The sequence below is a fragment of the Branchiostoma lanceolatum genome, chromosome 7 (genome assembly GCF_035083965.1).
Source record: "Branchiostoma lanceolatum isolate klBraLanc5 chromosome 7, klBraLanc5.hap2, whole genome shotgun sequence".
In the NCBI taxonomy this organism is placed as follows: domain Eukaryota; kingdom Metazoa; phylum Chordata; class Leptocardii; order Amphioxiformes; family Branchiostomatidae; genus Branchiostoma; species Branchiostoma lanceolatum.
In genome coordinates this window covers 16,260,212-16,277,607 of record NC_089728.1, presented here as the reverse complement: position 1 = coordinate 16,277,607, position 17,396 = coordinate 16,260,212, and the positions used below count along the sequence as shown (strand labels likewise).

Sequence of the window (17,396 nt, the reverse complement as noted above, 5' to 3'; positions counted from 1 at the left end):
ATGATATAGCCCCTTGATTTCGGTGTTATATATCCAGCCGCCGCCGTGTGGCGCCTGCAAAACTACCACGGCGTGTTACACCGAATGGCGTTAATACCGCTTGGGAAAAGGGGGATAATCGCCTTTTGACCCGAAGCGTACTCTCCAAGTAGACGAGGGGTTCGACTGATTTTTGACGTGTTTTAGGCGTTTTTGTCGGGCTTTCTACTTTGTCATGTTTTCTCTATAAAAGACAATGGGTGAGGTTTATAGACACACAAAAAAGAAGACAAAGTAGAAAGCCCGACAAAAACGCCTAATAACACGGCAAAAACCACCCGGAACCCCTCGTCTGCTTGGAGAGTAGCTTGACGGCCTTGACGTACCAGTTCACCTTTTTTGTAAAAAACAGTAGCAGCTAGTGTGTAGCTGCCGCGAACTTAAAACCACCGCAAACATTCCATTTTCGCCTTAGCGCGAAATAAATACCACGCGAACTTAAATGCATTTACAGTAGTACGTCGTATGGTCTGGTATCCCTTTCTCCGTGAGGGCCGTAGATAATTAGCTCAGGTTGTATTTCAATATGATATAATCATTTCTGCTCCGCTCTAAATTATTCAACGTCAAGCGTCGTCAATCTTCCGTAAACAAGGTCATTTGCATGTGGACTCCCCATGTAGCCAATCGGTGCGCTTCACGTTGGGACATACGGGAACACATCAGTGGGACGGACTGTTTTACTACATTTGTACACAATGCATTATGGTCGCAGAACACAGTATTAGTGGGCGACATAGTAGTTCGGGTATGAAGTAGTGCGTCACATTACTTGAAAAGGCCATAGTTTTTCTTCTGTGCACGTTAGCGAGGCTGAAACTGTGGTGAATGGTAGAGGAATACGTCAGTTTTGAGACAGTACGAGTTTGATTACGATGTTTGTTCGGTCGGGTTGGATTCGCGCCTGGATATTGTTACCGCCCGACTACTGTAAGTCGCCTGCAGTACGGTGACCTCCGCTGGGGGTCATATCAAAGTGGCTTTGAAAAGAGAACGAGCCGGCAAATTCAACCTCATTTTGCAGATATCTTGTAGATTGAACCTTGAAGTCAAGCATATAAAAATCTGGTACCCTTATTCTGCACCTTTCTATAAATTTTCAAGCGTCGAAGCATCTCACCTTGGGATCCTTAACTATATAAATCCCTATAGGAGAAATACTGTGGTCTGCAACCTTATCGTCCTGATCTGGGGACAGTGCCGTCCTTGAGATGCGGTTGGACCGGTTTCTCAACGTCCCTGAGCCGCCTTCCACCTCTGAACCATACTGGGGAGGTGAACTGGAGCTAAATACTTGGAGCTGAACTGGAATTTCAGCCTATAGTGCATGGTATGGTGTGTGTTATTTTGATATTTGATACTGCAAGTTAACTGAGACAGCTGTTGACCATAATGGTTGGATAGTGTTATATAATTACACCTGACAGTCGCTATACAACGTAATGTTATCAAGATACATTTCAAATGTCTGTGACCCAACTATAATATGGCAGTCAGTAGCAGTGCTCACAGCACATATGTTGTACCTGTATTTTGATAGGAGCAAGACTTAATAGAAATAGATCTCATAGTAGCTCTGTGAAATATTTACAATTTTTGTGAATTTGTATGTTTATAATTTTAGTGATCCTCTTCTTTTCAATCAATGCCTGAGCTATCTCCCTCCCATAAGGGGTCATTATGGTGGTCGACTGACCAGCTGTCTATTAACCATGCCACACATTCCCAGTAATGTAATTATCTTCGCCGAGTACTATAGTACTCGGGGTAGATTATGTTTTCGGTTGAGCCAGCTGTTTGCTGGGTCTGTATGTATGTCAAGAGCATAACTCAAGAAACCTTTGATGAATCTTTATGATTTTTGGTAGGTGTGTAGTGGTTGTGCAAAGAAAGGTCAAGTTCAAAAATGGTTCACCTTGCGCCTTTCAACAGTACTGCAGCGGACTTTTAATTTTTGTGCGTTTGTATGTAGGAAAAAAAAGGTGACGGAAACGTTGATGGACCTTCATGATTTTGTGCAGGTGTGTAGATGTTGTAGACACAGAGGTCAAGTTCAAAAATGGTTCTCCTGGCACTTTCCGTCGGTACTGCAGCGGGCTTTGTGTGGATGTGTATTTCTTGTGGACAACATAACTTTGTTTACTTTGTTAAACTAGGGTTTACGGAAAGGAAGGTCAAGTTCGATAATGGGCCTTCTAGCGGGTACCTAAGGTACTGCAGTGGAGCTTCAAAATTTAGTGGCATATTTCCTGAAAGTGCTATGGTCATGATATTTGTGTGGTAGATAGTTCATGCCACAAGAAGTAAGTTCTGTAAGTTTGGACCCCCTAGCAGCTTGTTTAGAACTGCAGTGGGTGTTTTTGTTTTGACATTCGGACATGTATTACTTGAGAAGGGGTGAAGAGATTGTCGTGAAGTTTTGTATGTAGAGAGCTCAGATGGTGCTTTACACAATCGATGTCTAATTATAGAAAACAGGAGCTAATCTGCATAATTAGTAAGGATAATTGTAAATCCATTACATTCCACAATGGGGCATGTGACAGTGTTCCCGAAACAGGCCAGCAGAAGGCCTTGCCTAGAAGTATAAATAAACAGATGTGGTACATAAATAAACAAATGGGGCAGTCTCACTACAATTCAAGCAGATGTGTGGGTCCGGTTGGTTTTTAAAGTGTTCAGTTTCGGCATTTTTGTCCAACACACGGGTGGAGACATAACGGAAAGGGAACAAAATAGAAAGCCTTACAAAACACCTAAAAACATGTGAATAACCAGCCGGACACACTCCTCTGCTCAGAGAGTACACTGCACCAAAACTGCACCACTGCTAGGTATTACCTAGCACCGTATGGAAAAGTAACATGTACTATGTCTTGCAAAATGTGTATGATATGGAATAAAGATTTATTCTATTCATATATATTGACTGTACCATTTGATTATAACTTTCAATTTTTTTGATGACCAGTTATAACATATATCTGCACACTATACACATATACTAGTCCTGTACCAGCAAATGATTTTTATCCCTATCTAGACTGGACTCATTCTCCCCTCCCCATCATAAATTTCAAACGGTATGGTGTATGATCAAGTTTGCAGGGGGTGATAAGCATGTAAATATTAATCACTCTCCACAATAACTTGAATAAGCCTTGATTATTTGGCGAAGATAATGTGTTCGTGGAACTCTAGTTTCCAAAAAGGACGTCGGCTTGTAAATTGCTGCAGTACCTGACAATACTGCTAGGGGGCCCAAAATCTTCATATTTCTTCGCCACCTCAATATTTAGCCACAGTACCAGTGAATATTCATACAAATCTACTTAGTGTTATAAGAATCTTGAGTTATAGGTGCATACACACAAACACAACCAAACATCAGATTAACGTTATTGTGTATTACAATCATGTATTATCACCTACTTACAATTTTGCTCAGACATAAATTACACTAAGATGCGAATCTGTCCACATTTGCTAAAAAACATTTATTTCTAGTAACTATAAAAAAAATTTTTATCATTCATTGCATTGTATAACGTACATCTTTATTTTGTTCCAGGTCTTAGGTTTAAAAAGTCGTAGGAGCAAAGATGAAGCTAGAGAACCTGAGCAGTTGCTTGTTGCATCACAGCTGAGTTTTAACCAACATGATCATTAGTGAACATGTGAGATGAGCATCCCTCCAGTACTCACAAACAAACAAATAAACAAACAAACAAACTAACACACCCCACCATGGAAGACATCACAGAAGACGAGGGAATCACCGTTAATTCCGGTCTCCTTCAACACGACGAGTTTCCTTACCAAGTCTCGGTGGTGGAACCCAAAGGCGGCACCACATCCAAGAGGCTCCTTCGAACCGTTGTAGCGGTTGGGATTCTGATTGCAGTGACTGTTGTGGTCGCCGTTATCGTTGTTAGTACTCACTATAGTACCAACAACAACACTACAGAACCAGCAGGTATGTTTCAGGAACTTCTAGACTTAAACCTGACTACCAGCTCCAAAGGTGGCTGGAAAGAGTTAATAATTGGCCAAATAGACGGATAGCATTCCAGAGTAGATATATATATATAGACAGACAATTGAGTTCATTTGGCCGCAACTGGACTGAACTCAATGTCTGGCTAACTCCTGTCTGACATGTTATCTGTCTATTTGGCTTGTTTCTACTCTTTTCCGACGCCTCTGGAGCCTGATACTAGAGGCTATGCCTTTAAGACCATGGATTGCTGAGTCTTCCACAACCACGGAATTGTCCAGTAAACTGATTTCTCTACCAGGGGAAATGCAGAAATGTTCGCAGGGATTCAATTTCGCGGTAGAGAGAAAATGGAGTGTTCGCGGTGGTTTTGAGTTGGCGTTTGAAACGTTTACTTAAACGCTATAGTCACACAACGGAACAGCTTTTCACGGTGGTTTTAAGTTTGTGGTAAGGAGTTCAACACGATAGCTGCGAACATAAAACCGCCACAAACATTTCTGCATTTACAGTATGTGATTTTGTTGTTCCGCGAGCACAGCCTTTGGAAATAGGTCACCCCTGAATCTGCATGTGTATGCATATATGTTTGAATGTTAGCGTTATATTGATAGCACAGTCAAACCTGGATTCAGCAACCACCAAAGGGACTGAGGAACAAATGGTTGCTGAGGACAGGTGCTTGCTGAGGGCAGGGTGGGGTTAACTATGTAAAAATGGACGGGACTGTTTTAATATGGCCTGTGACTGGAGGTGGTTGCTTGTGGCAGGTGGTTGCCTGTCCAGGTTTAACTGTATACCATCATCATAATGACTCTGCAGTCACTGATGCATGTATGTTATATGTCACAATCATCTCTGGAAAGCAGCCTACACATTTTACAAAGATGTCAAGGGAAAGTATGTATTCTTTCCAAAGAAATTTAAACACTCTTTTATATACTGTAAATGCAGAAATGTTTGCAGTGGTTTTATATTTGCCACAGACTTAAATTTTTGGTCCTTTTCTACCCCCTTGTCTACTATTGCCTCAAACACGAACTTAAGACCACCGTGAACACCCCACTTTCTTCCTAACATGAACTTAAATGCATTTACAGTACTTTATGAAGAATATTTTTACTGATGATTAAACTCAATAACACAAACAAGTATGACAACGGTAAAACTGTATAGCTTACGTAGAGAAAGTTCTAAATTTCAGATACATTGTTTAAATGTCACTATGTTTTCTACTCTGCTCCAGACACATTTAACTGGGCGTCTTACTATGGAGACCACATGGTTCTACAGCAGGGCCCACATAGGGCTGTACTCTGGGGGTACGGAGAGGTGGGAGCCACAGTCAGCGTCAGCGTTGACACATCCAGTAGCGTCATCTCGACCATGGTTTATAAAGGTACCGCCCAACACTACAATCATTTGACACATGACCTCTCGGTCCCGTGTCCTCTATTCTAGCCACTAGGCCATCAATGCTAGCCTGGGCGCCATCCTTTTTAGCTTTACTGCGGTTGGAACTGAGAGAGTGGATGATGCTAAAAAGGATGGCACCCAGGTTACGTCCATGCCACTTCTTTACTAGATACCCCTTTTTACGGGTTTATGATAGCAAAATCTGTTTCAAACAGTTACTAAATGCTGAAGGTACAATCTTGGTATTCTGCCATGCATTATATTGCTACAAAACAACTGAAGTCAGTCCGACAATTTAACTTCAACACTAAATGTAGATGATATTAACAAATTAAAACTTTTTGACATTAATAGTAATCAATGGCAACAATTATGTTCACTGCTACAAACATATGTCACCAACTTATAATTTTCCCTGACGTGAATTACTGAAATGCAAACTTGTCAATTATAATAGAATCATTTGCTTATGACTTTTTTTGTTGTTGCTGTAGTTGTTTGTATTGCATTTGCATACCCAGTAGCCCACCACATGGCTTAACACAACAGTACTGAAGAGTACTACAAGCTGCATATCTGGACAGATTTATTTGATTCACTCACACCGGGAATGACCCTTACTAAGTGTGGTGGGTTCCTTTACGTGCTTGATGTGTGACCCTCCTCAAACAAGTGACCAGTCCATGTAACATCCTATATCCGACGAACGTCCCTAACCAAAGCTAGGTACTCAATTTCACCTAAGCGAAGTGAGGAAATTCATGTTGAGTGCCTTTCCCAAGGGCACAACGTCAACGGACAAGTCAGAGGACCCCGGATTCGAACCCAAGGTTCTGAGCCAAACACCCTGCCACTATGCCACTTCCACGCCGCTCTTAATCATTCTCTAATTACGTCAAGAATTCAATTTGTGCCATTGTTTTTTCAGGTAAAGGTGGAAGGGGTGTTTGGAAGGTTGAGCTAGACCCCATGCCACCAGGAGGGCCGCATCGAATCCAGGGCGTCCATGACAGAAACGGAACATTGCAGCGGATAGTTCTCGAGGACGTGCTGTTTGGAGATGTGTGGCTGTGTAGTGGGCAGAGCAACATGGAGTTCACTGTCAGACAGGTAGGGGGCATGTGTGAGTGGGCAGTGAGCAGAGCAACCTGGCGTTCACTGTCAGACAGGTCAAGATAATTTTCAATGGCATTTATACCAGCTATACAGTCATACAGATACGGGAGATATACAAAGTCATGCACCTCACCTAATGCTTAGCTATTTCTATAGGTATTGAGGTCTTGAAATCTGCATCCTGCAATTTGCAGGAAAATCTTTAAGAATGGCCAGTTTGAATCATCTAGGCATTTGTCAGTCTCGCAGGACTTATTGAATTAGTACAAATTCTACACAATGTATATTTGTACTTACGCTTTAAATGTCTTGAGTAATCTGACTCAGAGGCATTTAGTCTTTATTGAAAACACACCAAAAATAATTACTCAAGCAACTGGATAAAATTTTGAAACAGTCAGACGTTTCAGACAGCATCCACTGTCTTTCGTCAGTGACTAATGATAGGACTGAGAACACCAGATTTTATACCAAAACTCTGAATAGGTATGTTAATGAGGTATGTTTTATTGAAAACAGATTGAAAACAAATAGGCATGCCTGGGCATTCATAAAAATTTAAACCGGTAATATGTCTAAAATGATATTTAACGTCAAGAAAGTTCGTAGTATCCTTAGCATTTCTTTTCGTGTTGCTAGTATCACTATTGTTTCTTTTTGTGCCCGTACATGTAGGGGCTCCATGCCTCCCAGGAAATAGCGGAGGCGGCAAACTTCCCAGACATTAGACTGTTCACCGTTCAAAGGATGCAGTCTGACGAACCTCTGGATGACTTGGACAAGATCTTACAACCCTGGGCAGTGGCAAGCTCTGGTAAGTATAACGTTACCATCACTTGAAATTCTTTCCAAGTAGATTGTTGACAAGTTTCAGGGTATGTTCTAGTCAGAGTTTTGGTATAAAACCTGGTTTTCCAGTCCTATCCGTAGTCCTGACGAAAGACAGCGGACGCTGTCTGAAATGTCTGACTGTTTCAAAATTTTATCCAGTTGCTTGAGTAACTATTTTTGGCTTAAGTTTCAGGGTACAAACAACAATTCTTGAGCAACTAGGGCTGAAGATTTTCGAATACAATCCCTGATTTTTAGTCCTTCTGGAATCATTGACAGAGCTAGTTTTAAAAAAAAAGTCAATCATACTAAAGATGCAGTAAGCTTTTGCTCTATTCAAAACTTGTTGATGTTTACAAGAGCTATCCACCACTCAAAAATCACTTCCAGAAAACTACATCTTGTTTTGCTACAGTACCGTAACAAGCCCCCGCAGGAGGCCCATCATCAAACTTGACCTTCATTTTCGGTACCCAAGTACCAAATATACCATTATGATTCATCTACAGCTTCTCAAATTATACTGACAAACAAACTGGACTTGGCCTAAATTACATTACTTTAAAATTTTGTCCTATGAGTGGTCTAATGATGCCCCCTTGCAGACAGTGTCGGAGGTGCACCCTGGAAGTAATTGCTGCTTGCTGGTTCTTTGGGAGGGATTTGTACAACCACCTGGGCCAAACCTTTACTTTAACATGTACTAATGTGTAGAACCAAGGAAATGGATATGTGTGGTCTAATGATGCCCCCTTGCAGACAGTGTCGGAGGTGCACCCTGGAAGTATGCTGGTTCTTCGGGAGGGATTTGTACAACTACCTGGGCTAAACCTTTACTTAAACATGTACTGATGTGTAGAACCAAGGAAATGGATATGTGTGGTCTAATGATGCCCCCTTGCAGACAGCGTCGGAGGTGCACCCTGGAAGTACTTCTCTGCTGTGTGCTGGTTCTTTGGAAGGGATTTGTACAGCCACCTGGGCTACCCTATCGGACTGGTGGCCACTTCCTGGAGTGCTACGTCTATAGAGATGTGGTCACCACCACAGGTGTTGGAAGACTGCAATATAACACTAAGTCACAGGTAGGAAGAAAGTTATTGGCAGGCTTCACTTCACCCTCCTCTAGCAGTGCTGAGACCCTTACAGGATCCTAGAAAGGGGAAAGAGAAAAGAAGACCAAACAATACTGATAGGTCTGTCCTTGGTGCTGGAACAATGACAGACATCACAATTGAAACCACCCTCCGAAACCACCCTCCGAAACCACCCTCCGAAACCACCCTCCAAAACCTGCCTCCGAAACCACCCTCCAAAACCACCCTCCAAAACCACCCTCCAAAACCACCCTACGAAACCACCCTACGAAACCACCCTCCGAAACCACCCTCCGAAACCACCCTCCGAAACCACCCTCCGAAACCACCCTGCGAAACCACCCTGCAAAACCACCCTCCGAAAACACCCTCCGAAACCACCCTCCAAAACCACCCTCCAATAGCAGCGCTGAGACCTGCTTGGCAAATGCTCGGCAAACCCTCCCGGACTCAGCCCTGCTCTTATCGCCTCATTTTTGAGGTAATGGGGGCGTCACTGACAGTTGCCCATGAATGATCAATGAGCTAGCCTTATTTGGCAAAAAAAGCAGTTAGTTGCTCATGAATAATTAATTAATACTTGTGATGTCTGGTGTTGTTTCAGCACCAAGGACAGACATGTCAGTATTTTTTGGTCTTCTTTTCTCTTTCCCTTTTCTATGATCTTGTAAGCTCGTTAAAGGTGAACATCATCAAACATAAATTATGCAAATCAGGGCCACGTTTGCATATCTAAGAAAATGCTAGAATAGCCTGTTTTGCTAACTTAGATAAGACTTTCATACTTTGGACAACTTGTGTTATTTGGCCAGACAAGATCATCAACTGATATACTACATTTGTATATGGAACTGAGGACCTGATATAATCAATGAGAAACCTTTAGAATATGTCAGTCATGAAGGTTTACATCCTTTAGCGAAGGTGTGAGGTCGTGGAACTGACTAGTTTGATCTTTGCCCTTTCTATGATCTTGATAGCGAAGAGTTGGAGGAGTTGGATGTAGGCTGGCTCCGTGAACACTCAGTGTTGTGGAACGCCATGATTCACCCCCTGCTGAATATGACAATCATGGGCGCAATCTGGTATCAAGGTACACTATGAATTTACAGTTATGTCATACCTGGGCCACAACAATGTTCCATATGGGTGTTTTGCATCGTATGATAATTTACCGTCTTGCACATGTGCAGGGTTTTACTTTTATCACACGGGCTTACATAGAATATTTAGAATGCATTTTGAGTGTGGTGAGTGCACCGCTGTCGAAAATTCGAATACTGGATTCTGTCGTTGGAATTGCAATCGGAGTTACATTTTTTTGTTCGAGGACACCAACTTTTCTCGACTTCTGGCGCATTTCACATGATATCATCAGTTAACGTTTCCATGTCTATCAGACACCTTCCTCAGAGCTTCTGACTGGAGTGCTGCTTCTCACCGCTATAAGTAGCCAAAGTAGGTGGCAAACCAGGACAAGGGGGATACAAACTTAGCCCTGTTTTGGATTGTGTTCTCTCCGCAAAAGTTACACCTACTTTGGCTACTTATAGCAGTAAGAAGCAGTACTCCAGTCAGAAGCTGTGAGGAAGGTGTCTTGTAGACCTCGAAACGTAAGCAGGTGAGATTTTACTGGTTGTGAAAATGAAATGTTCAATATCCATTGATGTGAATAAAAAGACTCTTTTTTACACAACCAAGAGATTTATTCAACCAATGTTTCGGTGACCATCTGTCACCTTCTTCAAGGTAATTCTGACTGATTCACATTGCAATGCAATATGTAAATACATAGGAACGCATCTATAAGCAGAGACACCTGTGCTGCATTGCAATGTGAACCAGTCAGAATTGCCTTTAAGATGGTGACAGATGGTCACCGAAACGTTGGTTGAATAAATCTTTTGGTTGAATGTGTAAAAAAGAGTCTTTTTATTCAATGATTTACCAACCTGATGAAACTATTCACGGATCCATTGATGTGTTTATGTGTTTTCCCAGGAGAGGCCAATACCCGTTGGCCTGACACCTACTCCTGTACCTTTCCTGGGATGATTGACAGCTGGAGGAAGGAGTGGTATATGGGGACTGGGGGACACACGGACAGACACTTCCCCTTTGGATTTGTGCAGGTGGAAACAACTTGTACAATACATGTATTGTTGTACAAATTAAGGCACCTAGATATTTGTGTAATGTTATGTACGTAAGTAGTACAGCTATTATTCTTACTATATATTTTTTCATTCTGTGATTTGCTTACTTTTTCTTGCCACTAATAGTCTACCATCGTGGTGATGGGGGGACTGTTTTCTTGTGGGGTGGGATGCTATCATATGCTTTGTATCTATTCCTGTAGGGCTGTCTCCAACTTTACATTTTTTAATCCTTTTCATTGCGCGGGTGGCCCTTGTAGTTGATTTTTGTTGTTAAATCTGTCATTTTAAGCTTACGAAAATACATTTTCATCACTTTCATATCATTGAGTTTTCCAGCTCAGACATGTTGCAATGGATTGCATTCGTCATTTTGGATGGTGACGTAAAGCTGGCAGCCTTGTATGCGTGTATGAGAGAGTTTCAGGCATAAACTTCAAGCGTCAAACCTCTGCACATAAAAGAACCCAACAATCTTATCGAGAAGAGTAGGGGTGTGCTTGGCTAAGAAATTTGCAAGCCACATTGCACTTCCACTAGCTACTTGAAAAATCACCATGCTTCACCTCAATTGAGGATGACTGCTTTCTTTGTCTTTTACCCTGACACGTTGATGAAAGTTAGACATCCAGGTAGTAAGATACGCCAAAAATAATTACTCAAGCAACTGGATAAAATTTAGTTACTGTTTTGTCTTGAATTAACCTTCTTTAAAGACTGCTTCAAGACATCCTAAATTGTCTTAACCTCATTAACACATCTATTCAGAGTTTTGGTATAAAACCTGGTGTTCTCAGTCCTATCGTTAGTCACTGATGAAAGACAGTGGATGCTGTCTGAAACGTTTGACTGTTTCAAAATTTTATCCAGTTGCTTGAGTAATTATTTTTGGCGTATTTTACCCTGACACTTACAGATATCAACTGTGGAACTGGGTGAAACCAATATGGGCTACCCTGCCATCAGATGGCATCAGACAGCTGACTACGGCTATGTCCCCAACCCAGCCATGCCAAATGTCTTCATGGCAGTGGCTATGGACCTGGTGGACCTAGAGTCACCCTTTGGCAGGTATTTCTGTGTTCATCTTTCCACTATATCCATTTTGAATGAAGCCAATATTTCTAAATGCTTCTTTTGAAGTTGTGACAGCTGTTGCGAGGGAGTCTGTGCAGTCGGTGAATAGTCTCCGAGCCCTAGATTCTTTGGAGGGGACTCAAAGGAAACCACCGATGTGCCCCGATGTTGTGCACTTGGGAAAGGCACTTTGCACGACTTTCCTCACTTCACTCAGGTGTAAATAAGTACCTAGCCTCAGTTAGGAACATTCCTCGGATAGGACGTTAAATGGGGGTCCCGTGTTTGAGGAGAGCCACACCTGGAGCACTTTAAAGATCCCACCCCCCTTATCGAAAAGAGTAGGTGTTCTTCCCGGTACAGTTCAATGGCCGCACCTGAGGCAATTTTTGTATTGAGGTCACCTTGGCGCCAAAATGGCAGCCTCCAGACCCTTGCAATTCAGCCCCGTCAGGTAGTATTCGGCCAACCCAATAATGCCCCTCAGTGCTGTACGACAGCGTCCTGTCAAGCAATAACTGACAGCCCAGCTGCTAAGCTGAGGACTGGGGCTATGCATATAAAAATAAAATGGAAGTCTCTAAATTCACACTTCATCCTACTATTCAACATCCATGTGATCACCATTCAGCACCAAGGAAAGGGCATATCCTAAATGGTTTCATTTTTCTTTTCGTAACTCAGGTACAGCACCTCAAGGCATAGCACACCATTTTTGTACAGTACTGCATAGAACGAAATAGATTTGATCCACTCACACTGGGATGGACCCCCCTCCACAATGTCAATAGGATTGCTGCCCGTTGAGCAACAGCTTGCTGCTATGGAATTTGTTTGTTTGTATTGCATACCCAGTATACCGCCTCATGGCAATGCATTAACAGTCACCAGGTTTGTACTGAGGAGTGCATGCTCCATACTCGGACAGATTTATTTGATCCACACACACCGGGAAGGACTCCTACTCTCTTTGATAAGTATGTAGGGTTCTTTTACGTGCTCGAGGTGTGGCTCTACTTAAAAACGGGACCTCCATTTAACGTCTTATCCGAGGGACGTCCCTTACCAAAGCTAGGTGCTCATTTTCACCTGAGTGAATTGAGGAAATCTGTGTGAAGTGCCATTCCTAAGGTCACAACATCAACAGTACAAGTCAGGAGACCCAGGATTCAAACCTATGAAGACTTCTGGGTTCTGGGCCAAACACCACCGCAATGCCACTATATGTATTTGAATATAGCGAACCAATAGATGAAGACTTTGAATCTGTTAGTAGTAATACCTGATCTGTGATGTATCTTGTCCTTGCAGCATTCATCCTCGCGATAAACAGGACGTTGCAAGCCGATTGGTTCTTGGTGCTCGAGCTGTTGCGTACGACGAGACCGAGGTGACCTTCCAAGGCCCGCGTCCCGTCAGTGTAAACGTGGACCCCGAGAAGAGGACTGTACGTAGGATTTACCCCGAATCACTGAACATCACTGTTAAAACAAACAATGGTTTTGAGGTAAGAAAAGATTAGATATTTCTTGTTCTCTTGTATTATATGCCAAAGTTTTTACCTTTATTTCTGTAAAGATAAGTATTATAGTAAGTATGTAAAATAAGCAAGGACTTATAACTCCGGACCTGAACTTCTGGACCTCAAACCTCCTCTTCAGTGACAACACTTGTGACATAAATTCTGTACATTTCTGACTTTCCCCTCATGCAGGTATGTTGCTCCCCAGACCTGTCCCAGTGCTCCATGACTTCTCAGGAGTGGGTTCCAGTCCCCATCGTCAGTGACAACACTTGTGACATAAATTCTGTACATTTCTGACTTTCCCCTCAGGTATGCTGCTCCCCAGACCTGTCCCAGTGTTCCATGACTTCTCAGGAGTGGGTTCCAGTCCCGATCGTGTTCCACACCTCCTCTTCAGTAACAACACTTGTGACATAAATTCTGTACATTTCTGACTTTCCCCTCAGGTGTGCTGCTCCCCAGACCTGTCCCAGTGTTCCATGACTTCTCAGGAGTGGGTTCCAGTCCCGATCGTGTTCCACACCTCCTCTTCAGTGACAACACTTATGACATAAATTCTGTACATTTCTGACTTTCCCCTCAGGTGTGCTGCTCCCCAGACCTGTCCCAGTGTTCCATGACTTCTCAGGAGTGGGTTCCAGTCCCGATCGTGTTCCACACCTCCTCTTCAGTAACAACACTTGTGACATAAATTCTGTACATTTCTGACTTTCCCCTCAGGTGTGCTGCTCCCCAGACCTGTCCCAGTGTTCCATGACTTCTCAGGAGTGGGTTCCAGTCCCGATCGTGTTCCACACCTCCTCTTCAGTAACAACACTTGTGACATAAATTCTGTACATTTCTGACTTTCCCCTCAGGTGTGCTGCTCCCCAGACCTGTCCCAGTGTTCCATGACTTCTCAGGAGTGGGTTCCAGTCCCGATCGTGTTCCACACCTCCTCTTCAGTGACAACACTTGTGACATAAATTCTGTACATTTCTGACTTTCCCCTCAGGTGTGCTGCTCCCCAGACCTGTCCCAGTGTTCCATGACTTCTCAGGAGTGGGCTCCAGTCTCGATCGTGTTCCACACCTCCTCTTCAGTGACAACACTTGTGACATAAATTCTGTACATTTCTGACTTTCCCCTCAGGTATGCTGCTCCCCAGACCTGTCCCAGTGTTCCATGACTTCTCAGGAGTGGGCTCCAGTCCCGATCGTGTTCCACACCTCGTATTCCATCACCCTGCAGCTGAGACAGGACTGCTGGGAGAACGTCACATACATCCGCTACCTGTGGAGGCAATGGCCCTGCGACTTTAAGGAGTGTGCCGTGTACTCTGCGGAAAACGACTTACCCGAGGCGCCGTTCTTCGGATGCATGCTCGAGCCGGACAAGAAGCCCCCCTGCTAGGGTAGCCAAATATGTGCAATGTTTTTACCTCCGTGAAATGGGAGGTATTGTTTTTGGTGTGTCTATTTGTCTGTCTGTGTGGGTGTCCACACTTATTTCCATGTGCTAGGCACGTTGGGACACTGACAGGAAGTTAGGTCAAAGTTACCAATTGAAAATAGATTACTGTAATTCACTTTATCTTCACGATAGCAAAATTTCATGGTGTAAGGAAGACGAACATTTTCACTGAACTTTAACTTCACGGTGGCGGTAAGTGATGTGTGAAGGAATCATAGATAATTTCAACAGTTTTTTTTCATGGTGATGAGAAGTTCATGGTATAGAGGTGACTGTGAAAACAGCGAACATACTGAACATGTTAAGTTCCAGGGAAAGAAACAAGAATTACAGTATCATATGTTATGTCATTTCTTGTCATCAACTTCCTATATGCATATCTGTTGCCTTATGGGAGCCATTGAGAAAATGCATGCTACATTCGAAAGAAATTCACAAAGAAATCAAATTGAGAAAAACTCATTATCATTCTGAATATCATAACATTCTTATTATTCTGATGATACTAAATATGTCACAGAGGTATGATATCTTTTATTTTTTTTATTGGTGCAATGCATAAATGAATTTGATGCCTACGTAACATTGCTGGGTGGCATATAAGTAATTTGACTATGCAATTCTAAGCTGTCCATAGCTTTGATGGAGACATGGAGAAACAGTCTTAAAGTACTGTAAATGCAGAGATGTTCCGGTGGTTTTGTGTTCGAGGTTTTTACGGCGATGGTTTCACCGCAAACTCAAAGCCATCGCAAACATTTTTGTCCAATACTGTAGCAGTATGTGACTGTAGTGCTGCAGCGAACTTAAAACCACCGCAAACACTCTATTTTTGCCTTAGCGCAAAATAAAAACCATGTAAACTTTACTGTAGCAAGATGTGAAATTCTGTTGTTGACATGTCTTCTAACAGCAAACTGTTATATTTATATCATTGTAACAAATATTGGTTTCTTTTGTGCAATGATGTTTTTTTTCATATTCAGAAAAATGTTTAAAAAGTTTAAAGGCTGTATAATTGCTGCTATTAATTGTATGTATTTCAAAGTCTTTCTATTTCTTTGTGCCTTTCAATATAAATGTGTAACGTTATACATATGTGCGGTGTGCAAAACTATGCAGTATCTAATTATAAGAGATGCAAACTTTTTGTTAAAGACGAACCAGCTGGTAAACGTTAACTACTCTTTTGGACCCCAGAAACCAAAAGGAAAAGAGGCCGTCCATACTCCACAGTTAATTAAGGGAGCACACCCCAGTTTATTTGGGGTTTCAATTGGAGGCTGCGCACCCTCGAGTCTAGGTACTGTCTCTTCCAGGGAAGTATTCCGAAGTAAATCAACTGTGTATGGGATGAAAGCCTATCCCTTCCGCTATAGGACCAGCTGAGTTCTGTTTCTTCAACCTCTCTAATTTTGGTAAATCAGGAGACAAAAACATAATTTTCACGTCAAAAACGATGGTCAAATTTTGGCACTTTTGCGTAGGATAAAACTCGTAGAAAAAAATTTCTAGGTAGAAACGACTGATGTTGTCAGAAAGAGAAAAACCTAACGTACAGTCGAGCCAATTATAAAGAAAATTCTAGTACTTAGATTTCTTTAATCATCCACGGCGCGAGGCATGTCAGCATGACCCACAGAACGCAACAAAGGTCAATCTCCGGCCAAGGGACATTTCACCATCAACGCGGATGGATATCCGGAAGTAAGGCTCAGATCGAAACGCAATTTTCACCCAAAACACACCAATCCATACGCTTTTCAGCCATGCTAGTATCTAATGTCAGTTCGAAGCACATTATGAGAAATCTAAACTCAAACCCAGCCCCTCGAAACCCTTCCATCACTTTTTTTGTCGCGCACTTCTGTGGACTGGGGTGTGCACCGTTAAAGAGCATTATAGAATTAGAAACTGGTGGAAAAGACCTGTCTGATGTTACACCTGTGCGCTGGGATACAAAAATCTGAAAATACATTTATTATGATGGCATCCATTAAAGAAATGGAAAAAGTGTAATTTATTTCTTAATGTTCACTTGAGGAATCATTGACATATTCAATTCGAAATGTCCCTAATGTGTTATGGGTAAATGATAGGAATTTCATATTTGTGTTCTTATCTGCATATAATAATGCACTTGGGTATCAACCTACATGTACATTACTCTCTCGATCTGTCATCGAAACCTTTGGCTTATTTGCATATGTACAGTATATCTATTGGCAATGACGATGACCCTTGCCTTATTCCACCTCCTAAATAATAGTATATAGTATACCTGCCTTACGCTTACATTGTTTAATATGTCGTTGTTATGATACGGGGAATGCTTGAAGAACTAAAGTGGCCCACCCTGCAAGCCAGGCGGAGGAGAGCGAGACTCATCACTTTTTATAAATATCATAATAGTCTAGAAGTCATAAACTCGAGAGTTGCCCCAACCCTTCCGCACCATCCCGCTCGTCCAGACATTCGCATACGTCAGTGTACAGAGTCCCTGCATTCAGAACCGAGTACAGAAGACAGTCCTTCTGCCCCAGGACGACCAAGGACTGGAATAGCCTTCCAGCCTCGGTCGCCCTCAGTTCAACTCTTGACAGTTTTAAACAACAGGTTTAACTCTCCAGTCTCCACCATTCCCAACCCCTGGTATGTTACATTTCACATCCTCACTCCCAACTCGCAGT

At 42.4% G+C, this 17,396-nt stretch overlaps 1 protein-coding gene across 3 annotated transcripts; it reads left to right on the top strand.

Annotated features, from left to right (window-relative positions):
- The first annotated feature begins 1,244 nt into the window (after positions 1-1,244).
- LOC136437906 (sialate O-acetylesterase-like) lies at positions 1,245-16,972 on the top strand. Of its 3 annotated transcripts, none has more exons than XM_066432484.1 (11): positions 1,245-1,374; positions 3,611-4,012; positions 5,283-5,435; positions 6,381-6,562; positions 7,244-7,382; positions 8,304-8,484; positions 9,477-9,589; positions 10,498-10,628; positions 11,569-11,723; positions 13,041-13,236; positions 13,564-13,694. In XM_066432484.1, the coding sequence occupies exons 2-11, from the start codon at positions 3,787-3,789 to the stop codon at positions 13,669-13,671; spliced, it is 1,584 nt and encodes a 527-aa protein (XP_066288581.1). In that variant the 5' UTR covers positions 1,245-1,374; positions 3,611-3,786; the 3' UTR covers positions 13,672-13,694. The 3 variants fall into 3 exon arrangements, with proteins under 3 accessions (XP_066288581.1, XP_066288582.1, XP_066288580.1); XM_066432485.1 differs by lacking the exon at positions 13,564-13,694 and adding an exon at positions 13,701-16,972 and having other exon boundaries at positions 1,249-1,369; XM_066432483.1 differs by having other exon boundaries at positions 1,249-1,369.
- The last annotated feature ends 424 nt before the right edge of the window (positions 16,973-17,396 follow it).